The 25,858-nt window shown below is 43.6% G+C and overlaps 1 protein-coding gene across 7 annotated transcripts in view; it reads left to right on the top strand.

The window, feature by feature from the left end:
* RALYL (RALY RNA binding protein like) overlaps nt 1–25,858 on the top strand; it is a 313,989-nt gene that overhangs the window by 274,526 nt on the left and 13,605 nt on the right. For 6 of the 7 annotated variants that reach the window (XM_056854028.1, XM_056854025.1, XM_056854027.1 and 3 more), the window contains 4 exons: nt 12,704–12,751; nt 15,301–15,464; nt 20,865–20,978; nt 22,910–23,088. In XM_056854028.1, the coding sequence (XP_056710006.1) occupies nt 12,704–12,751; nt 15,301–15,464; nt 20,865–20,978; nt 22,910–23,088 (505 nt within the window). The remainder of the gene's footprint in view (nt 1–12,703; nt 12,752–15,300; nt 15,465–20,864; nt 20,979–22,909; nt 23,089–25,858) is intronic. The other variant, XM_056854029.1, reaches the window with a different exon arrangement.

Below are 25,858 nucleotides of genomic sequence, written 5' to 3'. Positions count from 1 at the left end.
TTTACCTTTACCTTCGGAGTGCATGAGGCTGTTATGAGGCTTGCAACCTGGTAGCAATTATCTGAAGATGCAATTTATGAGATGCTTTCTACATATGAGGCTGTCTAGAAGGGCTGAACAGGGATAGCCTAGCCCTTGTTTTCTTGGTGGAGAGAAGCTAACAACTGAGTAATTTGCCTTTTTGGGTCAACAGAACTGCTCTTGCATATTCTTCTGGGTCATTGGAAGTGTCATTGTACAGGAAGTCTTTGCTCATGGATTTAGACATGGGAGCAACATTTTGCAGTGAGACCACATTATGCCAGTCATATTGGCCTTACTTTCCAATGTTGACAGGAAAAAGTCCAGTGTTTTCTCGTAGCGGACATGTTGTATAGTTACTGGAGATACTACAGGTGCAAAATTGCCTGAGTCTTCAAACTAAAAAAAAAAGAAGCTTCCATTACTCATTCCCAATGATGCTTGTCTCTTAGAAGATCACTAATAAATTTCAATTGGGCTGATCAACTCTCCACAAACTATCAAATGCAATGCAACAGTTGTGCATAATAAGTTGCTTACTATTGGGACAAGAGAAGGGATTTACTAAAAGAGTGGCAGCTTCATCTGTTTGTTTACCAAGGATCCATGTTTAACAAATTTTAAGGCTCTGACAATGAAAAATGCCTTGAAGGAGGGAGTATACTAGTGTCTAACTGTTCTGCAAGTAGAACTAGCATCTAACTGTTCTGCGCTATAATCGATCCTGGCATTTAGTATAATGTGTAAAAAGTGCACCTAAGAAGGAATGCATCATCTGAATTGGTACAGATTATATCAGTGAACTCAATGCTGACTATAGGGCAGGATCTCATTCTGAAACCCCAACAAGTAGCTATGAAATCCTCTTCTCACAAATAAGAATATTATTTTTACTTGTAAGCTACCTCAAGCAGGACTCTGGAGAAGCAGCATAAAATTTCCTAAATAAAATAACAGGAAATAAATAAGAAGAGCCCTGCTGGAGCAGACCAGTTGACCATCTGGTCCAACATCCTGTGTCCCACACAAGCCAACCAGTTGCTCTGGAGGGCCAGTGCAAACAGGATATAGAGGCTAAGGCCTTCTTTTGATTTTGCCTCCTAGCACTGATTAAGAGTACTATTTCAGTATAACCATTTACTGTATAGCATGGGAATTACTCTTTCCATATATCATAAGTCAGAGGCTACAAGGGTTGCCAAGTATCATGTGCTGTTTAAATGGCATCTTGCTTATTTAAAAACTTTGGAAGTAGTTCTCCTGATATTAGAATCCACAAGCTACAGGTGAACAGGCAAATATATTTCTTCGTCTTAGATCAATTTAAGCATTTCTAATTCACTTACAAGCAGAACCCCCGTCGGAAAATATTTCAGGCTATCAGAAGCACCCAATTTCAGAAGCACCCGTCCCTGAAAATGTTATAGAAGAGCAATCAGTCTTCTGGTGGTAGAATCTTCTGGAGGTATTCTATTATGGCAGCTTGAGTTGTAGGCTCAGTTCACACATCAGGTGAAAGTACTGATTATTTTATCTGTGATCAGTTTGTGAAATCAGATTTTGGCTTGCAGACAATCACTCAGTCCTGGTTTGCCTCTACAAATACTCATTTCAAACTGCTTTCTCATTCTCCCACCCAAATATTATCTGCTTAAACATGCCACCTCTCTTCCATTTCATAGTAAACATTGCCAGTATCCACTGCATTATTAGTAGGGTTGCCAGGTCCCTATTCGCCACCAGTGGGAGATTTTTGGGGCAGAGCCTGAGGAGGGTGGGGTTTGGGGTGGGGTCTTCAATACTACAGAGTCCAATTGCCAAAGCGGCTATTTTCTCCAGGTGAACTGATCTCTATCTGGAGACTAGTTGTAATAGCAGGAGATCTCCAGCTAGTACCTGGAGGTTGGCAACCCTAATTATTAGTCCTCCCATCCTTCTTCCCAATTTTAATGGAATACTGTATGGGGGGGGAGTTTTTCCCCACAAACACCACCCATCCACTCACCACGTACCATAAGTATTCTGACCAGTAGTGTCCCAACAAGACACTCACAAAGCAACAAGTGTAAATAGTGTCTTTGTGTGAATAACTTTACTGCAAGAGCACAAATGCTTAAAATAAGTTATGATTTCTTAGCATCACTATTTTCTTTTTATGTTTAAAGAAGGAGTTTATTGGCTTCCTAGACAAGGGCCAAACTGGTTGGAAGAAAATAAGCTGATGGCAGGCAAATTAGCCGCTGAGAGCATAGGTTGGGAGACTGCTAGTGAGAGATGGTGAAAGGCGCAACAGGTTTTGATTCTGAGTCACTGTTGCCAGTTATCACTGTAGCCTGGGAGTGTGAGAAATGGGGCTGGGATCAAGCCAGGATCAAGATCTCTTTCCTGGAAACTGGATAGCATCCCTGAAAGCACACCGTCCGCAACACAATTCAAAGCCCTTGAGGTCTGTGGGCTGTTCGAGTGAGCAAAAAGTTCTGTTCTTTTCGTCAGAAAAGCACGGGATGCCAATGGCCAGGAATTAATAATAGCTCAGGCCTAGACAGTGCATAGGTTTCATACAGTCTGCCAAAAAACAGTTGATGATGTTCACATTCTTATTACCTTCTTCACTTGAAAATAGAATCTGAAGCCTGAACGCATATGTTTACTTACTTCACTGCGTCTGCAAGAGAAGAGTACAATAAAATTAGTGCAATAAGCAATAAATGAAAATTGTCCAAGGCATTAAAACTACAACCCTGTTTTCTTTATTTAAAAAATGCCATCCAGAACAATTCCATTTTGCACAGTGGTTCATTATACTTAGAAGCCCTGAGGTTTCCTGGTTCAAACTAAATAATACTTGACATGTTTCATGTGAGGGAAGTGTACCTTACAAGCCACACAAAAAGTTTTCTGAAGCAGATGTAATTTCTCTTCATGAGCAAAGTGCCTTTTACTTTCTTGATGCAGGCACATAAAACTCTTAAATATTAAATCTAGTCTAATTGCTGCTCTTTGTTACGTAGCAAAGTAATAATGTTTAGCAACAGAGTGTGTGTGTGTGTGTAAATAAATTAATAGCTTTCATTTCTCTGATCCTCGCTTTAGTTGCGTGCTTAATCATGCACAATGTAAAGTGCAAGAGACAAATGAGGAAGCTGTAGTCATAGTTAGAGATGGTAATTGTCGTCAGTTGGTAAATTGAATTTATTGGGGAAAGAGACAATATGGTCTGCCAAGGAAGTCTTTAAGGCCTGTGTGAAGAACATGTGGAATAATTATATAGCTTAAAAATGGTGCTCAATAGTAAACAAGAAGACTATTTCCAAATGATGCAATTACGTTGGCCTGGTGTTGAAGTCAGTGGAACTTTTGCCTATATGGAGACCCTTGAGTCACCATGCAGAGAACCTGACTACACTTTACACTTTGTCACATGAAAGGGAGCCACATCTAAGTCAGCCTCTGAATGTTTTCCAGTTTCTTTCTTACTTTGCAGAGGGGGTCTACATGTCTGAGGCACCATTAAAAAATAAGCCACATTGCATGTAGCAAGGGTTTATTTTACCCCTTCCCCCAACCGCGTCATATGTTTCTAGAAACAAAGAACTAGGAATGGGTGACAAAATGCTGAAGCAATGCATGGAGGGATAGGTAGAATTAACATCTATCACGACAGCCGTAGAAGCCAGGAATTATGGGTGGAACATCAGCAGCAATAGACTGTTACCAAATCAGAAATGGGTTTGGATCCTGCCTAAAATTCCTTCGGTACTTTTCTCCCTACCACCTCAAAACTCTACCATCTTGGTTTGTGTCATATGTATATCCAGGCCTAAAACCAAAATTATACATACATATGAAATCCAGACAGCAGTCTTTTTGGCTGTGAGGCATGTGTAAATCTGGACTGTGACTAGTGACAGGCAGCCCCTTTCAGCTGATTCTTCATGGAATTCTGCTCTTCTTGTCTTTTACAAGGATGGCAACTGGCAGGATCATGGGGGGAGGGAGGAAGGTGGGTATCAGTGTTGTTGTGCAACACTGTGAGGTCATTTCTGCCCCCCCCCAAAAGAAGTGACGTTAGAACATCATGCATTGTGGTGGCATCACTTCCACTCTTCCAGCCAGAACTGGTGTTGTACAAAGCCATCTCCCACACCCCTTCCCTTTTCCCCTCCTGCCCCACTGAGTGCTGACAGGGGCTCCCACATTGGCAGCAGGCAAATGGCAACCACATCGATGTTTTCGACATTTCTCCTGTGCTTCACTCTCAATTAGCTGTAGAAAATGAGAGGTTTTTAAAAAAAATTCTGTCGTATACACAAGGGAACATAGACTGTAAATTGTGTATGAAGACAGGATTGCATGAATAATGCTTCATATGTATGAACCATGGTGAAGAAAAAGAACAATCATTTTCTGACTTGAATCTGATTTTTGTTATTCATAATGTTCAGAATTTCCCCCAACTCATTCTCTTCCTGTTGCATGTTCACACAAAGAGGGATAGTTTAGCTAGAAGGTTCATCAACGTTTATTTTAAAAAGTCATGAGCCATTTTTAAAAAAATTCCATCTACTGTTATCCAGCCATGTCTACCAAAATTGCGGAGAAATATTCACCACTTTGATTTTAAAAACATGGTTATCAGCACACAGTAGTTAGGAAGCAGCAGCCTTCTTTGTGGCTATTTAATTCCATTTTGCCCTAAGGGCGAAAACGCATGGTTGCTTTAGCCTCCTTTATCCCCTGTTTCAGCCAGGATTCAGCCAGGATTGAACGCATGCGTTTTGCCAAATGTGCGTTCGATCTTGGCTGAATCCTGGCTGAAACAGGGAATAAGGGAGGCTAAAGCGACCGTGCGTTTTCGCCTGTCTCTCTGAGTCTAAGATACCTGGGTTTTCTGAGCATGAAGATCCATATTCAGTTCAAGGGGATGACAAATCAACATATACAAGTGGATGGACAACAGAGCAGAATACGCAGTGATGGCCAAGTTTACAAATCAAGTACAGAAGAGATACAGCTGTGAAAGCTATAAAATGAAACATGTATACTTAGTATGGAAATTGGTTAGAAAAGAAACTAAAGTAACTGATAGAAAGTACTGATTATACTTATGTTAACATTAAGGTTTATTTAGAGGAGAAATTAGTAGACAAGCCCACAATGAGCTTGTAAAGCATTAACATTTTAGAGAATTGATAAGCAAACAATAAATTGAATATTCAGTGACAAAAGTCGGAATAGTACAGTTAAGGAAAGATGTTTGTTTTACCCAGGTATAGATTGAGATTGTTTTTTCTTATACTTTAGGTTTATGTTTTTGTAGTTGTTTTGTTATGTTGATTTTGTAAGTTTGTAGTATATCTGTTTAGATGTATTTAAAAAAAATAGAATACTTGTTAAAAAATAGTTTCATCCTCAATGGATGTGGACAGGGCAGTTCTTGTATTATTGTAAATGTATTTCTACAGTACTTTTTAAAAGCAAGACCATAGCTTCCAGAAAACCCACAAAGGAGAATCCTGCGCAAGGCAAATTGAGCTTACCTGATCTGCCTTACACAGGTCAATCTTACTGGATTGGATCTACTATCTACTAGGTAGATAGGGGTTTCCAAACACTGCTGACTCCATCATGGGCAAGAAATTGTTAGAGTGTAGCATAGATAGGGTTGCCAGGTCCCTCTTCGCCACCGGCAGGAGATTTTTAGGGCAGAGTCTGAGGAGGCGGGGTTTGGGGAGGGAAGGGACTTCAATGCCATAGAGTCCAATTGCCAAAGCAGCCATTTCCTCCAGGTGAACTGATCTCTGTTGGCTGGAGATCAGTTGTAAAAGCAGAAGATCTCGAGCTAGTACCTGGAGGTTGGCAACCCTAAGCATAGATGCATTGGTATATCCCACTCCCATCATACATACACACATACACGCAGAGCCCATTTCTACGTAGCAACTTTGCACAATAACACTGCGCACAATCTGGGTAATCATAGCTACTCTCGTTATAGTAAGACCAGCTCATTAAATTGTGTTGTATTTTGTTGATCCTGCCATATTTACTTGCGCAAGATCAGACCTCAAATTGCCATTATACCATATTGTTTGATCCCCCGCAGATTATATTTTAGCATTGGCATTTTCTCCATCTTCTCACTGTCTACTTTGTTTCCTTTCTCTTTTTCATTTTAAAAACCTTTTCTGCATCACCAGTTTGAGTTCAGGTGCCTAAATTAAAGCAAGACGGGCTATAATTATACATCACTTTCCTGACTTCTCATTTCTACCTCCTTGTGTTTGTGTCAGAAGAGCTTGGAATTACTAACGCAATTTTATTTCCTACCATTTCATATTTAGATTGGGTCAAAAATTTCAAAATAGAATATCTTCCCGTTCTTTCACTTCATTCTGATTCTATTCTGGATAATCACAGATGGGCAAATAAGAAGCCACAAAAATAAAATGTTCTCTCCCTTGGAATGCATGCACGCAAAAAACAAACCCTGAACAATAACAATATTTTCAGAATTCATTCACTGTGTTAATGCACAGTAAAAATCCAGGCATTCAACTCTCAGTGTTTGACTGTATAATGTATTGTCCCTTGGTCCAGCCTCCAGGTTGGGTCCTGGAGATCTTCTGGACTTACAACTGATCTCCAGAAAACAGAGATCAGTTCCTCTGGAGAAAATGACTGCTTTGGAGAGTGGACTGTATGGCATTATACCCTGCTGAGCTCCCTCCCCTCCTCAAACTCTGCCCTACACAGGCTCGATCCACAAAATCTTCACGTATTTTCCAACCAGGAGTTGGCAATTCTACTCCATCCTCCTTGGAGCCTTTCAAGCAGACTGTGCTGGGAGTTCTAAGGTGAAACGTAGAGCCCAAATCAAATTAGGTCTATTGCATGTGGGGAGAGAAGGCTTTGAGCATTCTTTCCCACTCAGTTTTTCTGACCTGAAACAGTCCCAAGGGGGGGGGGGAAAGCTATTTGCCCCATTGGGGCAGCACATGTACCAGTACGGCTGTGTCTAAACTGAACACATGAAGCTGCCTCATACTGAATAAGACCTTTGCTGTATCAAGTTCAATATTGTCTACTCTGAGTGGCAGTGGCTTTCCAGGGCCTCAGGCAAAGGTCTTTCACTTTATTTGCTACCTGATCTTTTAAACCAGTGTGGTGTAGTGGTTAAGAGTGTCGGACTGATATCTGGAAGACCCAGGTTTGAATCCCCTCTCGTGCAATGGACGTTCGCTGGGTGACCTTGAGCCAGTCACACTCTTTCAGCCTAACCTCCCTCACAGGGTTGCTGTGAGGATAAAATGGAGGAGAGGAGAATGACATAAGCCGCTTTGGGTCCCCATTGGGGAGAAAGGAAGAGTATAAATGAATTAAATAAATACATACATAAAAATTAACTGGAGATGCTGGTGGTTGATCCTGGGCATTACTTTGGATCAAGGTTCCTAGTTTTGACCTGAAGGAAAACAAGGTGCACATGATGATGATGATGTATGCTTTCACTGTTTTGCCTTCCTCACTCAGTGGGGCCACTTGTGCCATGGAAGCTCGCTGGGTGACCTTGCGCCAGTCACCTGCTCTCAGCCTAACTTCCCTCACAGGGCTGTTGTGAGAATTGTGTCAGCCGCTTTGGGTCCTCGTTGGGGAGAAAGGTGGGGGTATAAATGAAGTAAATAAAAAAATTAAAAATAATGAGAATTTCCTTTTCGTTTTTAAGTCAGAAATGTTTGTGTTTTAAAAACAAATGCTTGTTTGCAGGTTCTGCATTTTGTAATATCACAAATTTTAAAAAGATGGTTTTCATTACAGTGTTAGGTTAATACACAGGTGAAGTGAATCATGCTTAAGGTGGGAAGTATACCCACTTGCCCCACTCTGGCTGTGGCCCTGGTCCAATAGCTGCTTCCTCCATAAGTTATACTGTAGTTGCCTTGGAGAATTAAAGAAAATACAAAGTAGATATAATGATATCTTTCACTGAGACAACTTCAGTTGGAGAATGCCCATGCAAGTTTTTCAGCTCCACGGCATGCTTATACCTGAGATTTATCTAGATTTCTTTTTCCTCTAGTAAATGATTCAAGGCTCCGTAAATATCAAACATTTGCAAGGTTCTACACTAATAGGGTTGCCAACCTCCAGGTAATAGCAGACGATCTCCTTTTATTACAACTGATCAGTTTGGCTGGAGAAAATGGCTGCTTTGGACTCTATGGCATTGAAGTCCCTCCCCTCACCAAACCCCGCCCTCCTCAGGCTCCGCCCCAAAAATCTCCCGTCAGTGGCGAAGAGGGACCTGGCAACCCTATACACTAACCAAAGCTGATCCTAAAGAAGATGTTATGCCTGTTGAGTAGCAGTGATATCGCTTCTTTTTTCTTGCTGAGTTTGCAAGTTGACTAAGAGATTACAACCTGTTGCTTAGAACTGCCTTTATCTTAGAGAGTTATTTGAAAAGTTACAGAAAAAGCCTAGGTTACCGTATTTTTCGCTCCATAGGACGCACCTTTCCATAAGACGCACCTAGTTTTTAGAGGAGGAAAACAAGAAAAAATCTTGTTTTCCTCCTCTAAAAACTTGTCTTATGGAGCGAATGCTGGCTGGGTGCGTGCACATCGGGACGGCGCGAGCCGGCGTTCCCTGCCCCGACAGCCAGCTGGGAAGCAGGCGGGGCTGCACAGAGCGAGCCGGCGCACGCGCCCAGCCGGCTCTGTGCGGCCCCCCTGCCTCCCAGCTGGCCGTCGGGGCGGGGAACGCCGGCTCGCGCCGTCCCGACGCGCACGCGCCCAGCCGGCTCTGTGCACCCCACCCGCCTCCCAGCTGGCGGGGCGCACAGAGCCGGCTGGGCACTTGCGTGTCCGGACGCCGCGAGCCGGCATTCCCCGCCCCGACGGCCAGCTGGGAGGCGGGCGGGGCGCACAGAGCCGGCTGGTCGCGTGCGCCGGCTCGCTCTGTGCGGCCCCGCCCGCCTCCCAGCTAGCCGTCGGGGCAGGAAACGCCGGCTCGCGCCGTCCCGACGCTCACGCGCCCCGCTGGCATTCGCTCCATAAGACACACAGACATTTCCCCTCACTTTTGAGGAGGAAAAAAGTGCGTCTTATGGAGCGAAAAATACGGTAATTGCTTTTTAAGAGTTATGATTGGCCTTCTTATCTTGCTATATCAGATGATCTCATATGTACATGCTGATTGGCTATTTGCAGTTAAGCCGCTTATCTCTTATTTAGTAGTAACCAATCAGATATCTAGAAATAACCACATGATTGTGATAAATCAAACTTAGAGAAAGATAAGCTTGATATTTTTCTGTAAAAAAGCATTCTTGTGATAAGCAAATCAGATTTCTCTGGATGGAAGTCTCAGAAAAAGAAGAGGTGAGATCTCTTGGTAAGATTTTGAATAACTTGGGCTTTTTTGATAATCCCTAAAAGCGATGAGGCAAAAGCTGAAACCTGATTTGTTTTAAAGCTATCATTAGCTATAAATTGATTAGGCAATACTAGGAACACTCATAATTTTAGCATTCATTTCCACAGTACCTGTAGGGTTAATTATTTTGTGCCTGTATTTTTTTTCCCTGTCTTGCTCAATAAAGGATAAATGTTTATGCAGGTGTTCTGTCTGGTTTGCTGGCTAATAGTTCAAAAGAAGGGGGTCACTCCCTTAAGTTTGCATTTTCAGAGACAGAAAAGCTTATCTAACATGATAAACCCTGGAGATCTCTGTGGCTAATCAGTTTTTGCACAGGGGGGCTGCCTTGAAAACTGTCTAGTGCAGAGTCTTCAATAGGGTGCAGGAGGCAATCTCTCGCTACATGCCTACATCTGTTTCTCCCTTATTTTGCATACCATGCTACTAGGCATGTCTGGAAAAGCTTATTAAGAATAACTGTCAGCCTGGGCACATATATTGGAAATAAGCATTTTCAGATTAACAATTTCTGCTCCTTTAAACTTCTGTGTAGCATGAAATGTAGTGGTACAATGAGCACTTGATCAGGAAATGGCCACAGTGAAACAGAATGCCTTGACTGCTACAACAACATAGGGTTGCCAGGTCCTTCTTTGCCACTGGTGGGAGATATTGGAGGCGGAGCCTGAGGAGAGTGGGTTTTTGGGAGGGAAGGGACTTCAATGCCATAGAGTCCAATTGCCAAAGCGGCCATTTTTTCCAGTTGAACTGATCTCCATCGGCTGGAGATCAGTTGTAATAGCAGGAGATCTCCAGCTAGTACCTGGAGGTTGGCGACCCTACAACAGCAGCATTAGCCATCATCAAATACACTGTAATAGCATAGTGCGAAGTTATGCCCAAAATGGGGTAGCGGTCGAACTAGCTTTAGATCTTTCTCACAAGCTCTGCTCTCTGTGCCACACCTGCACAGATGAGGTTGGTGGTCTGACAAATGAGCAAAGATCTTGCCCCTTTGTGAAAAACACCAATCCCCTTTAGTCCTGTTTGGTGTGTGAGCAGAGCAGCTAACAGGAAAGAACTCCCCCCCCCCCGGCTGTTTCTGCACCAGAAATAGGGTTGCCAACCTCCAGCTACTAGCTGGAGATGTCCTGCTATTACAACCGATCTCCAACCAATAGAGATCAGATCACCTGGAGAAAATGGCTGCTTTGGCTATTGGACTCTATGGCATTGAAGTCCTACCCCTCCCCAAACCCTGCCCTCCTCAGGCTCCACCCCAAAAACCTCCTGCCAGTTGCAAAGAGGGACCTGGCAACCCTAACCGGAAAACAGCTGCCAGGAGGGCAGGAGCCCTTCCTCCCCCTGCGGTGGTGTTAAACACCTGTTTGGCCCTCCAGTATTTTTAAAAGCCATTCCCCACAGCTGCTGTGTGGTTGCAGGGAACCTCTTTATGAATATGTAGTTTGGCCCTTGGCAAACCTGCTTAACGGGACCGGAGTGTCTAGTGAAGTCTGACTATAGTAAAACAGAAGGATGGACAGGATGTGTTTATTTTTTTTAATCAGATCTAAACCGGTGTTTCCTATATGCCTTGCAATGTCTGCTTTTGTAGTGGAATAGAGACTATAGGCCAGTGGTTCTCAACCTGAGGGTCGGGACCCCAAGGGGGTCGCGAAGTGTTTTCTGGGGGGTCGCTGCCATTGTCCTGGGACAGGCCCCATCCCAGGCTGTCCAGGACTAACCCAGACGCCCTGTAACCCTGATCCGTCCGCGAGGGCAGGGAAAACCCCAAGCAGAGAGGCGAGGAACTGGCCGACCGACAGCCGGAAGGAGCCAGGCTGCAGAGACGCGGCGGCACGCCGCCGCGCACCAGCTGTAGCCCCGTTGCCCAGCTGAGAGGCGGGCGGGCCAGCCCTGGGCGCGGTCGCACCTGCGCCAGGAGGATGACATGGCAGGATGTGTGGGAGGCCGAGGAAGCTCCCCTGGCTCGGCCAGTTCAGGTCTCGGAGGAGAAGAGGGCGGTCCCCCTTGAGGCCGCTACAGCCACGTTGTTTTTAGCCGCACTCAGGTGGGGCGGGAGCTTCAGCCTGGAATCCAAGTGCGCATGTCTGTAGTGTGGCTTCGCTTTTCTGCCCTGAGTCATCAGTTCCGCTCTGGCAAGGCCATGGGGGAGAGAGTCGAGGTGCATGCGCAGTTCGGGATTTCCCCCTCAAGCGCGCAGGTTCGGTGATTCGCAGAAGGAGCGGTGACTGGCGGAGGGGAGAAAAAGGCACGAAAAGTCTGAGCGGGATAAGCGGCCCTCGGCTCTTTCCTGGCCCTTTGCTCTCGTGAGGTGATTAAACGGAGCTCCGCTTTGAGGGATAACTGCAGTTCTGTGCACAAGCAGTGTCCCAGTCACGAGAGGGGGTTTCCTCGCGAGAGCCCCGGCCTGCTTGGAAGAGTTTTTGGGGAGAGAGGGGAGGACAAGGAACGCAGTGCATGCTCAGAGGCACTCTTTCCTCCGTGCCAGGAAAGGTTGCCTCGCCACACAATCACAGCCGCTGCGCAACAGGTGGTAGTACCGTTTGCTTGTTTGTTTTAAACTTTAAAATTTAAAGTAATTATATATATGGATACCCTGGACTGCCAAAAAAACAAATGTGTTTTCTTGATCCTATTGAAAATGTCATTTATGCACATTTATGCAAATATGACAAGGGTCGCAGGTTACTTGGCAACTGTAAAAGGGGGTCGCGACTCGAAAAAGGTTGAGAACCACTGCTATAGGCTCATTGATCAACATTTTATAGGGTTGCCAACCTCCAGGTGGTTGAGGTAAGAATAGTACAAGGCTCTCAAATAATTGCAATTATTTGAGAGCCTTGTAGTATTCTTACTTCAGCCGGACTATTTTAGTACTTGTGCATATTTATCTCAGCAACCTCCAGGTGGTGGCTGGAGATCTCCTGCTATTACAACTGTTCTCCAGCCAATATAAATCAATTCCCCTGCAGAAAATGGCCGCTTTGGCAAATGGCGTTGGAAGTCCCTCCCCTCCCCAAGCCCCGCCCTCCTCAGGCTGCACCTCCAAAATCTCCTGGAATTTCCCAACCTGGAGCTGGCAACCCTAACGTTTTATGAATAATATTATATAACAGTAATCAGAAGGAAACAGTCTCCAAAGATATAAAGCTGAATTAGGACTGAAACATCATAAAATTATTTTTCGAGAAATTTCCTGTGGATCATCTTATGTTATTTTTTTGTTTTCTTCTTGCAGCGGTTATGTCTTTGATTATGATTACTACAGAGATGATTTCTACAATCGGTATGTGTAGTTTTTATTCCTGCTTTTGGGTACATAAGTTACACTCCTTTACTTGTCATAGTTTCATATAATTGGGTCAGAAAAAGTTTGCATTTATGCCTCATAGGACTCAATTTACTTTTATTGCTTCTTTGTGACTTCAACTTTCTGGTTGAAAGAAAGATCATGGCTTCATCTCAGCCACATAAGTTATTGCTGCTTCGGATACTAGTCTCACCCAGTCTTATTTTATTTTATTTTTATGTTTTTTCCTGCCCTCAATCCCCAGCAAGGCCATGCGGCTAACAACATAATAATTAATACATAAAATGCAGTAAAATATACTAAAATCACAATATAAGTAAAAAAACTTTAACTGCCCCATAAAATCATCATATTAAAATAATAAACAGATGGTGCTCATTTTGGAGGCATAGAGCCTATTGTAGGGCCCGAAAAACAGTCAGGACCCTAGGGTTGCCAGGTCTCTCTTCTCCGGCGGAAGGGTTTTGTGTGTAAGTGCGCGCGCATGCACCGATGCTCGCGCATCACTTCTGGTTTAGAACTGGAAGTGCCGCCTCGCAAATGGCCTTTACCTTTTCGTTTGAGTGGTAAAGCGGAAGTGACGAGCGCGGTATGCACACGTGCATACACGTTTGCCCGCCGACCCTCAGTTGGTCGGCGGGCAGAGGGGTCCATTGCCGTGGGGTTGCCTGCCACCAGCGGGCACCTGGCAACCCTACAGGACCCCCCCCCCATTTTAGTTGAAACCATTTCGTAACCAGGGGGGAGGGGGAGGTAGGGAGGCCAGCTCTGATGGAAAAGTTCAAGTCCAGGCACTTCCTTCCCTGGCAAAATTTATCATATATATGCTACACAAGGGCCATTGTGGGGGAAGGGAACTGAATCGCGCCTAGTAGTCACCGATATTTGCATAAACAAATCCCAGCCATTTCAAACAGGATAAGAAAGGAAGGACTCCCTTGGCTAGTGGGGTGGTACCAAATGGTTCCACCTCACTCTTTCTGCATAGGATTTTGCATGTAACTCACTTCCAGCAGTTTCTACTGCTTATACCCTTACTATTAAAACTGATGCACAGAAGTAGGCAACTCAAATATAGTACAGTATAAAATGGCATTTATCAACAACATTTCACATGGTGACACTGGCATGTTCTCAGCTGAAAAGCTTTGTGTTTTCTGAACTATTAAGGCATATTCAAGGCATAACTGACAGATGCGGATTCTTGAAGTGTTCCTCTCCTGTATATCCCATCTGTATAGATACAGTTTGAGCTGGAGCATATTTTACACAGCATACTATGGGATTGTTTGTACAAAAAACTGTGTTGAATGTCTTCTTTCAGCGTTATTTGCATGTGCCATCCTGTAATCTGTTTATTTGCATTACAGCAAATCAGATCTCAAAAACATGAGCCAGTGGGAGGGTGAGCCTTTGTCTGTATTTTAGGAGAGCCCTATTGCAGTGATCCCCAACATGATGCTCTCCAGTATGTTTCATACTTTCCTCACAGCATCGCTACCCCAAAGCAAAGAGCCAGTCCTGGCTTCCCTCCACCTCATCAGAGCAGGAAGTGCTTCAAAACAGTACAGGAGATGTTTGGGTCTACAGGGACACGCATTTGGAAGTAGCTGCCTCCATTGCTGGAGGATGCACAGCTTACAACTTCCCAACATTTTGTGATCCGTGATAATCCCCATGGCAGGCATTTTGTGGTGCAACCCCACTGCCTGTTCTCAGAAGTGTCCAAAGGCTCAACAGAGTTGGGGGCCACTGTTCTGTTGTCTTTCTGGCCATTTCATATTAGCATATGAATCGGCATTCTCCTGGCCAGCCAGACTGAAAGACAGAAAGATGTCTGGAAAAACTACAACCTCTTGCCTACTTGGGAAGGCGGTGCAAAAGCCTTAGCAGAGCGCAATTCGAATATACGTTGCCCAGGATTCTACATTTGACACAAGCTACTTATGCGAGGTGTTATGGGGCGAGGTGTTATTTCAACAAAGTAGTTTCATGTTTCTTTATGCTTTGATCTCCTCTCATTCAATCATATCCACCTCCCATTGACTTCTATGAACAGTGAAATTAATCATTCTGTAAGCAGATTTGTCCTTCATTAGGGATTTTATTTTCCTGCCCAGCAGTGCTTAGTTTCAGCAAAGATCATCCCAAATGTTCCTGTAAACGTTACTGTGCAGTCAAAAGATTATACACTCTAAACCATGAATAAAATAATAGCTATTTTTTAAAATCTCATGATATAATTACTGAAATGAACAAAATGGTGTGGAACAGATTTTCCATGCCAGAAATAGACAGACATTGGTAACACTCACTGAAATGACACAAAAGCCATGGCACTTAAATGTGACTGAAAAATAAATGTTCCTTTCAAAATACAAAGATCCTCGAAATCTAATTTTACTCTGTGTAAAGGCATTGTGATTTCAGAGGGCAAATTTGTCTTAGGAAACTGGTCTGCAAGATCTCCCTGACACCAAACCTCAATAATCTACTCTGGAACGTCTGTTTTCGTTTTCCCTAAGATTGTTTGATTACCATGGCCGGGTCCCTCCACCACCTCGTGCAGTGATTCCACTAAAACGTCCACGTGTAACAGTTACAGCAACTCGGCGAGGAAAGGGTGTGTTTTCCATGAAAGGAGGATCACGATCTACATCAAGTGGTACTTCTTCATCAGGATCAAAATGTGAGTTAAATATTGTTCTGTTTAGATTGTACAGGAAGCAGTATAAAGGATGCGGACTATTCACCCAATCACTAAAGCTTTAAATGGACTATTATTATTTTTTTGGAAGCTTAAAATGAATATCGGGAGAAATGTTTGAGATGTGTTGGTTTCTAGACATGAAAATAGGTCTGAGGTGAGAGTGAGGATTGATTGGTAAATAGGAGCAAAATTTCCATGGGGAAACAGGGCAATCTGGGAGCTTTTTACCAGCTGGAAAGCTGAGTGTTCCTGAAAAAGTCTGTTACTTTCCCCTGCCGCCTTCTCTCCAAGATTTCTGGCAGTATCTCGGCCAATCACACTAGCAAAGCAATTTAAGAGAAGAGAGTGGATCGATGGCCAAATTTAAAGACAGGTGGGACATTATTATAGATACTTTATATTGTGCCCTATTAATTAATATTACATACAGCAACACTCCATGTTCTTATATAAGGGGAAATCGATTAAAATATACTTTAAAGGGGGAGAAGGGACAATGAAAGACAATCATAAGTGTAATGTGAACAGCAATGGAAAGTAAAACCTTTTCAGCTGCCTCAAAGGCAGAGAGGAAGGAACATAGTGTAATAACCAGAATGAAATAGCCCCACACTGAGAGGCCTGCTACAGCAACGGCATGATAACAGTGATGCCCCAAACAGCAGGAAGTAAGTGAATTCGCATAGCTCCATGGTAAGTTTCCTAGAGCAGGTCTCAGTTATAGCCAGGGCTGTCTAATTGACTTGAATTGTGCAATCGATATTTGCCATTCTATAGTCTGCCAGCATAAAGACCTGAAAGACCGCCGTGTGACAAGCAAGCGATTGTGCTGCTGCTTTGTAAACAAGCTGCTAAGCAATAGAAAAGCACAGCTGAAAGCGTGTATAAAGCATTCCCTTGGGGCTCCAGAGCATAACAAAATGAACCGTGTCCTTCTTGGATTGTCCCTGGCCAAAATGTAGCAAATTATTTACTAATGAAAGCCCGCTAAAAGGCAATCATTATGCACCAGGCTAGGCTAGGATCCAAGTATGAAATGCGGGGGGTGGATTTACTTTACTCATAAGATTGGCTATAGAGAGATGGGGTCATGTGTGAGGGAAGTGTGGGACTGCTACACTGAACCTTAATCAGAGCCACTCCCTGCCATTCCTGTGACTGAGAAGTGGTTCAGTCCCTGCCTGTGACATTAACAGCCCATTCCTGAGCTGAGGCATACGAGGTGGCCGGAGAAGAGGCGCAGCGGCGCCTCTTCCTAAGCTGCTCCTCGTACGCCGTTAAACAAAAAAAAAAAAGCCGTTTTGCGGCTTTTTTTTTGTTTAACTGGGGCCTTTCGCCCCATAGGGAATAGCGAGGCTGCGCCTGCTAAAAAGTAGGTGCAGCACCGCCATTCCCGGTGCCCCTGGAAGTGGCCGAAAGGGGATAGGGAGCCACCTAACCGGCGGCTCCTCCCCCCACCCCGCCCCTGGAACGCCTCCCCCTGCACCGGCGTGGCCTCTCCACGCCGTTGCCGGCACCACAGAGAGGCTGCACCGGCTGAGGGGGGAGGCGCGGTCCCGCGGTGTTTGGCTGCCGCCGGGACTGGCCTCGCCGCTGGCGTGAATGCGTGTAAACTCGTGATTACATGCATTTACGCCGGTGGCGACCTCACACCGCCTCCTAACAACTTACAGCCCCATTCTCAGGAATGGGCTGTAAGTCCTCACATGTTCTGCTAGTGTCATCTATGAATACGTGAGGGGAAGGATTAATCCCCTCTTCTCCTTCCCTCAATCCAAAAGACCCCATTTGTGCATGGCCCAGAACAAGTCAGTCGCTTCACTGTCACTCTTATTGGAAGAAGTGTGATGTCACTACAGTGTCATTTGGGGCTCATGGATCAGCCTGCAGAGTCCACCTCCCACAGTAAATGTGGAGCTGGAAGAAACTCAAACCACTTAAATTTCCTTTCCTGCTTCTGTGCCTTATATGAACTCATCCTCAGACCTGAAGATTAACGCCCTTAAACCAGAACAGAGCCTTGCACTTGAGTGTATCACAATGGGGCAACCCGTAAATGGCATTGTGACTGCTCCAATACCAAGTGCCTGCAGATACCAACTTCATCTCCTTGAATTAGTTTGAAAATTGCCGTTATGCAGCTGCATTTTTATTACAATGGCCAAAAACGGTGGAAAACCTTTCATGAGGCCTGTGAAGTACAGGAAAAAAAGATACGTTTCACATTCAGAACATCTGCAAATAAATTGGGGAGGTCACGTTTGGTGTGTTGTTGTTTTTTAAAGAGAGAAAGAGAAAGACTTTCATGCTTGATTTCCTCTTGGAATTGCTTCCTTTCTCATCCTCAGCAGGCAGACTTTAAAATGGGGGACAGGAGGGAGACATGATTTTTGCTGATATGTGCAGGAGTGTAATCAATTTTGCAGGGCATTTAGAAGAACAGAGGAGCATCTAGTTTGTGGAGTGTCACAGGTATTGAGAACAATACATTTTTCTTATCAGTTTACATCAATGGAGACATTCTGATTTACTTGATGTTTTAGAATCATAGAGTTGGAAGGGGCCATACAGGCCTTCTAGTCCAACCCTCTGCTTAATGCAGGATCAGCCTAGAGCATCCCTGACAAGTGCTTGTCCAGCCTCTGCTTAAAGACTGCCAGTGAGGGGGGAGCTCACCACCTCCCTAGGTAGCTGATTCCACTGTCGAACAACTCTTACTGTAAAAAAATATTTCCTAATATCCATCCGGTACCTTTCCGCTTGCAATTCAAACCCATTATTGCAAGTCCTATCCTCTGCTGCCAACAGGAACAGCTGCTCTATGGTCATTTATACATAGGAGTTTTACCTGAGGTTCGTTGCTGGCTGGACTCACACTTTTCTGTTGGGAATCTATGCACCGGCCGTCTCCCAAGCTCAAATCAAGTCCCGCCTCTTTAAATGCTGCTCTGTAATTGGCTTACTTCACAGTGCTCACCATGAGAGAAGATTTCCTCCCCCCAAACCCAACTGCAGCATAAAAAAGCATTTTACGAAAGAAAAACCAAAAAAAGGAGCAATCTGAAAGAAAGGGGGGGGGAATCCAAGCCTCATTTTGCTCAGAAAGAGCTCTGAGGAAGCAGGAAGCACTTGAATCCCCGCCTCTTTACACACTGCTGTGTGATTGGCTGTGAGAGAAGCCAATCTTCTGTGTTTCCCCTGCTTGCCACCTGCACAGAAATTTGAGCTGGGCTGAGCTCAGGGGAGAGGGGAAAGTCGGATTAACAGCGGAATGGGAGGACCTGGGTTGGTTTTGCTTTGGAATAGCATCAAGCTACCAAGGAATGGGATATCGTGCATACTGAAAAGTTAGATCCTGGCTGAAACAGGGAATAAAGGAGGTTACAGCGACCATGCATAAATGACCTACGCTACTCTATTTCCAATTTAAATTATGCTCCTTTTGTTACTGGTTTTTTTAAACTGAGGAATTTTGCTATTAAGAGAAAAAACATTTCCCCTCTTCGAAAGTACATAAAAATGGAGCATTAGATAAGGCCCCTAAACGACCCGAAGACTCATGGTGCTCAGTAATGGCTGAGCCATCGAGCAACTGAGACCTGCCCAGATTATCCCTAGGAGAACAGACAGGGCAGGAGGTGGATACTGCAGTGAGTGAGACGTGTCAGAGCCTCTCCATGAAGAGCCTGCTCTTGGCCAGGACAATATATAAAGAAAAGCATCACTGGCCAGGCAGTTAGCCTTGCAGGGGAGAGAAGGGGTGGTTTATAATAGCTGCTAATGGAGCTAGACTGTGCTTTTCTCTCTCCAGGCAGAACAAGCAAGATTACACTCCAGAGCAATATAGGCTGGTTTTGTATGTGCGTATCAGCAAAAATTGTGGCAGGCAGCCTGTTTCTAAAAGTAGTGAATTGTCTGCTAGCTGCAGAGCAAGGCTTACAATGTTCCCAGTTTGCTTGCTTAATGAATTTCATGGATTTGCATCTTGCTTTGAATCTGACTAATTGCTGACCAGAGTGCTTGGATAAAATCCAGTGGCTTGAAAAAGAAATCTTTCCATCTTGAGCAGGAAGTTCCTTGAAAATTGAAAGTAGCAGCTTATTTGTGGCAGCAGATGTACAGTGTTGTACTGGGGCTCCATGAAAAACTTTGCATTCTGCAAGAAAGGATGAAACAGATGTTCCCTGAATATTCGTATGCATGAAGTTGCAAAGGGGGGAAATGCTGAACAGGTTTCTCATTATTGTGCTTATTGGGAGAAAACGTAAGAACATAAGAAGAGCTTAGGATTGCACTGAATGTCTACCACTAGATCCACCTGGCATTCTTAATACAGTTCAGATAGTTAGAGAGCAATCCTAAGCAAAGGATGACTTCAGTGGACTTGGAAGGGTATAACTCTGCGTAGGACTGCACTACAAATTGTTTTTATACCCAGGGCTGACACAACGCTGCTTCAAAAGTGTCCCCTTTTACAGTGTAGGTTTTGAGCAGTGTTTCTTTGTCCATTGAGGGCAATGCTTCCTGAAACCAGCTTCATTTGTTCTCAATGACATCAGCACGTAGCCGAATCGGCTTGGCTCCATATCACTGTGATGTCATCTTATGTGCTACAAGAATTCAGATTGGCTGGGGTCACCCATGTGACGGAAGCAAGAAGCATTGTCCTCTTTCAATTGTCCTTCTTTACCTTCAATTGCATCATCATCTAGTGAGATCTGATTAGTGACATGGTACCATGACACCATCACTAAATAATAAATAAATTCTATTTGCAGCAGGTATGCCAGATAAAACAGGTAAAACAGAAACGACACCATCACTATGTGATCCCTGAAGGGCTGTGGCCAGGTGACTATTCCCAGGAAGTAGACCCAGTCCGGGGGTGGGGGGCCGAGCAGAATGACAATGCATAATCTTGAGATAAGGTGATCATCCTTAGTGCCTTTTGGGAAAATATTTCAGCACCCTCCTAAGAAGCTCGTGAAACTGGTGAGCTTTCAGTATAGCCACAATGATAAAACATTCTAACTTTCATGCTCATTGGCATTTTCATTTTTAAAAAATGCAGTTGACATGCATGGTGCAACTTCATTCTCTGTTCTGTACTGAAAGATGACAGTTACCATTGAGAATGAACTGACCATCAAATTGTGTCTATATGCATGGCAAGGAGCACCCCCAAAAAAACCCTAATGTTCAAGGATTTTCTTTTCTTTCTAAAGAAATAAAAATCTATAAACATAGAAATATGTAAGGCTTCAACCTGAACACACTTTGATGGCTACAAAGAAGATTTTATGTTGGAATTCCTTATGTTAAAATTATGATTTGTTCATGGGTGGAACCTTTTTTTTTTGTCATTCTTTTTCCACTTAGTGAAATCAGATGAGTTGCAAACAATCAAGAAGGAATTAACTCAAATCAAAACAAAAATTGACTCTTTGCTAGGGAGACTGGAGAAGATTGAAAAGCAGCAGAAGGCTGAAGCCGGTAGGTGAAAATGATCTATAGCTGTTGGCGACTCATTAAAGGATGAATTAATCCGGTGCAGAATTATCAATCATATTGTCAATTTGGGGTGGGGAGAGGCCAAAGGCATCCTTCCTCCACAGTCGCGACTGGTATATATATCCATAACCAAAAGAATCTTCTATAACCCTGTTAGCAATTCCAGTGCTTCTGTGTATTTAAGTGTATATGAATTGTTAGCATTGGAAATGCGTAGGCTGAATAAGCACAGTTCTTTGCAAGATCAGAAGCTTTTGCTAACTTTGAAAACGAAGAGATTCCTTAAATAAACACCCTATGTAAAAATAAAATATTTGTAGATGAATTTATGCAGGCTATATAAATCAAAGGTAAAATTAAAGGTAATGTAACCAGTCCATTGCCAAATATTATAGGATTCAGCTTTCTGTGTACAGTGGCAAATGCTAAAAAATGTTGGTGTGGTTAGATTTCAAGTTTCTATCCAGCTTGAGGCTCACTAGGGAAAGTGTGGAAAGTCACTCATGGACCAAACTAAACAAGACGTTCTGTGGCTGGATCTCCTAAACGTTCTTTTTAAAATAATAAATAGCAGCCACAGGAGCACACACACACTCAGCTTGTATCAGGGATGTAACGTGAGTCATTAACCTTTCTGTGCCTCATTTTCCTGTCCTCAGATGGCTGGCAGGAACTGTTTGCCCCATTGGGCTACACTTTCTCCCCAGCAAGACAAATGGAAGCTTCTGGGGTCATTCAAGGTTGTGAAGACAACGGGAGGAAAAGTGAACTGCTAACTACAGTCCTGGGATGCTCAGTGCTGTTCTTTATCAGCTAGATCACTTGGGAGGTCCATTCATGGATCTGTTTCTGGATCTCCTGGCATCTCATCTAGTTCTGTAGTTTCCTACTTGGGTATGAAAGTGATCTACTTCGTTGTGAATCTACCTCTCAGAGAATAAAAAATAAAGAGCAGAGTTCACCAGAATGCTGGGCAAGCTCCACTGAAATGAAATTGAGGTGCTGCAATAGCTTGCTACAGGGGGTGTTTTGCTCATAACAGGCACTACAGATATGGCCAATAACAACTTCCACAAACTTACAGGCTTGGCTTATTCGTTGTCTTGTAGCTTATTTCCCTTGGACCAGTTTAATCACCTGCTTCAGTGATTTATATATTTCACATTTTGGACCATAATGATATCTCATATGGGGGAAAGGTATGGTAATGTTTTCATTGTGGTGCAGCATGAATTAATTGATTAGAAAACTGCCACTAGTGGAAATGAGATTTTCTCAAGTGATTCACTGTGTGCTATCCACAATCAATTAACACCCTCTTTGTGTGTCAAAATATAGTAAGAAAGTGAGAAAATGGCACATAGAAATATGGGTGTTAAAATGTCTTGGCCTTCTATTGAATTGCTTCCCTATTTCCGATCCGCTAATACTTTTTATCATATTTACAAACATTCCTTGGTCATTTGAAATTTACTTTTTTAAAGAAATTATGACAACTCTCTGCAAACCTATAAATTTTTTAGAAGTATGTGAGGAGGTTCATAATACAGGCCACAGTTCAGACAACCACATATCGCCTGCCTTGCTGACAGGGCTCCTCCCCTGAACAGCCGCTCTCTGGCGCTCACAGCAAGCCACTTTTTAAATTCAGGAGACTTCCAGAGGCAGCTTGTGATGATATTACATTGGGGGCTGCAGTTCAAAAGAAAAAAAGTCATAAGTCCCATTAGGTGTGCACAAGTCCTTGGAGTTGCCTCAAGGAAATCTCCTGATTGTGGCTGCTATCGCGGATAATATATGTATTTTATAGCTGGCATCATTCAGGGAATGGACGAAAGTGCTCTCTTGCCTGGAACACAGATTCATTCCCAGAAAAGGACAGATGACTTGGCTCCTTTCTGTTCCCCTTACAGAAGCCCAAAAGAAACAAATAGAAGACAGTGCTGATTTAATTCAAGAGGAATGTATATCAGAGAATGCAGACAACTCTACAGAAGAGCCTACTGAAGGAGGGCTAGATGCAGATGGTGATGGAGAAGAGATGACTGATGGCATAGAGGAGGATTTTGATGAAGATGGAAGCAGTGAGCTGGTAAGGAATTAACAGGACCCCCATCTATAATTGTTGACTTGGCTATTATTCCAAATATCTGCCATTATACAAGTTTTAACTAGCTTATGAAAGCTAGGGAAATGGGCAGTTTACAGGATAGTCTGTGTCAGGGGTGTCGAATTCATTTGTTATGAGGGCCAGCTATGACATAAATGTCACTTCGTCGGGCCGGGCCATGTGTACCATAAAATGTAATGCCACGTACTGAAGACACCTGGATAGAAAAAACAAGCAAAGCCAATTAATGATATTATTTTTTACTTAAAATACAAACATGCTTAAAACAATAACACCCTTACAGTATTTCCCTTTAGAATCATAGAATCATAGAGTTGGAAGGGACCACCAGGGTCAGTCATTTAACAGTCATTGATAATTGACACCTTGGGACTGGAGGAGATGGTTGCCTCGGCTGGCAAGCCCACAGCGGACTTGCCAACCCAGATCAGGACTGGGGGGAGGAGGAGGCTGCCGCAGTTGGCTCGCGGGCCAGATAAGAGCCCTCTAATAATAATGATTCTCAAGGAGTGGAGATCAGGGAAGTACAGAAAAAAGGAAACTAACCAGGGAAGGGCCAAGAAGGGAAGGAAAAAGAGTGAAGAAGGAGAAGGAGAGGAAAGGGTAGGAAGGGAGGAAAGGGAATGCCACCACAGGGGGAGGAAGGGCTCTTGCCTTTCCCCCCCTCAGCTGTTTGCCCACACAGAAGCAGTCTGGGGGAGGAGTTATTTCCCTGTTATTGCTGCTTTTCCATCTTGCTAAAAATCTAAACATCTAGTTTGGCCCTGAGATCCTCATTTATTGCTTCAGTTTTAACTAATAAAAGCTGTTTTCTTGGAGCAGTTTCTTTGCCGCCGCAGTGATGAATGGTTCTCGTGTAGTTCATTAGGCAAGTCTTCCCTCAGATATAGTCTCAAAGCCTGAGATTCAGGCAACCTGCAGAGACAATGTCTCCCTTGGGGCACTCTGGGCCACCCTTTGCAGTATGTTGCTCTTCATCAGTTTCTAGTCCCAGCAGTGAACACAGCCATGCTTAATTGAGGTTTGATTATTTGTGGAAATAAAAAAAAAAGATCCGCTAACTTAAAGAGGAGCTTGGGAGAACAGATGGCTCCATAAACGAATACTGGAACTGTATCTAAAGCTGGAGATAGAAAATAGGTTGTTTACAGTGCATCTTTGAGCAGAGTAACATCCTTCAAACTCCACTGAAGTCAATGAGCTTAGAAGGTTTAATGCTGGTTAGGATTGGCTCTGTTCAAGAATTGAAATTGGAATGATGGTGCCGAAGTTGCTCAGTTTGTATACATTCATTTGTTTTCTGTCCCATTATCATCTTTATAAAACTGGTTTTAAGGCTGTTCAAACCCTACTTGACCAAAGACAATAGTGGGCCATAAGAATTTAGTTTGTACCCCACTGAATATGATAGTTCTGTTGTATAACTTTCTGCTCTGTAAACATGTCCCATTTTCTGCTTCCAACTACTAAATGGATTCGTTTTATCAGCCTGGAATTTGGTGATGACTCTTGCCATTTTTGAAAGGAAATGTTTTGCATGCTGTGGCTTGAACAGTTGATTATATACACTGATTAAAAAACAAACCAGCTTCTTGCTAGTTGGAATTTTGAAGTTTGGGGATGTATCAACAGGAGTGTAACATCTAAATCACAAGATGTCATAGTCCTGCTGTATACCGCACCTGGGATCAGGCCGCACCTGAAATACAGTGTGCAGTTCTAGAGGCCTCATTTCAAAAAGGATGTGCACAGAATGGAGTGGGAGCAGAGGAGAGTGACGAGGATGGTCAGGGGCCTGGAGACCAAGCCCTATGAGGAAAGGCTGTGGGGCTTGGGAATGTTCTGTCTGGGAAAGAGGAGATTGAGGGGGGTCATGATTGCTATCTTTAAGTACTTATTTGAAAGCCTGTCACTTAGAGGAGGGCAGGGAGCTGTTCCTGTTGGCAGCAGAGGGCAGGACTCTCAAAAGTTGGTATAAATTTCAGGCGGAAAGGTACCAGCTGAATATTAGGAATTATTTTTTTACAGTAGGAGTAGTTCAGCAGTGGAATCAGCTGCCTAGGGAGGTGGTGAGCTCCCTCTCACTGGCAGTCTTCAAGCAGCGACTAGACTAACACTTGTCAGGGATGCTTTAGGCTGATCCTACATTGAGCAGGGGGTTGGACTAGATGGCTTGTAGGGCACATCTGGTTCCTAGAGAAGGACCCTTCTTTGGGTGCTTCCTGCATTGGGGCACAGCTATATTTTGTTCTCTTCTTGCTATGAGTGGCCAGAGGCAATAGGTGAGGGAGAAAAACAGATTGCTGCATTGGCTTTTCCCATTCCCATGAGCAGTATGTGCAACTTGCCGTTTAGGCAGGGGCAGAATTTTCAGCCACCAGTTTATCTGTCTGTTTACCCATCTATGCCATTTCGGTCATGTAAAGTGGAAATTATTTTTAATATGATATACACAACTTTTCAAAGTTGTATGGAAAAATCAGTTAGGTAAAACTCTGAAATATCTGTAATGTCATTATATCAGCAGTACTGACAATATTCGCTTGCAAGTATTCCAGGTATTCATTTGGGATGATTTATAAGCAAAAACATATCCTGTGTCAGAATTACAAACAAATTTTCTTGGGAATAGCTCTAACAGAACTCTGTAGAACTTGCTTTTAACTATTGTGCTTAGGATAACAACATTTCAGCAAACCAATCTAGTTTTGCCAAAGGGAATGAGATGAAA

Source organism: Euleptes europaea, chromosome 8 (genome assembly GCF_029931775.1).
Source record: "Euleptes europaea isolate rEulEur1 chromosome 8, rEulEur1.hap1, whole genome shotgun sequence".
In the NCBI taxonomy this organism is placed as follows: Eukaryota; Metazoa; Chordata; class Lepidosauria; order Squamata; family Sphaerodactylidae; genus Euleptes; species Euleptes europaea.
Note: the sequence above shows the minus strand (reverse complement) of the source record. Positions and strands in the feature narration are given on the sequence as shown.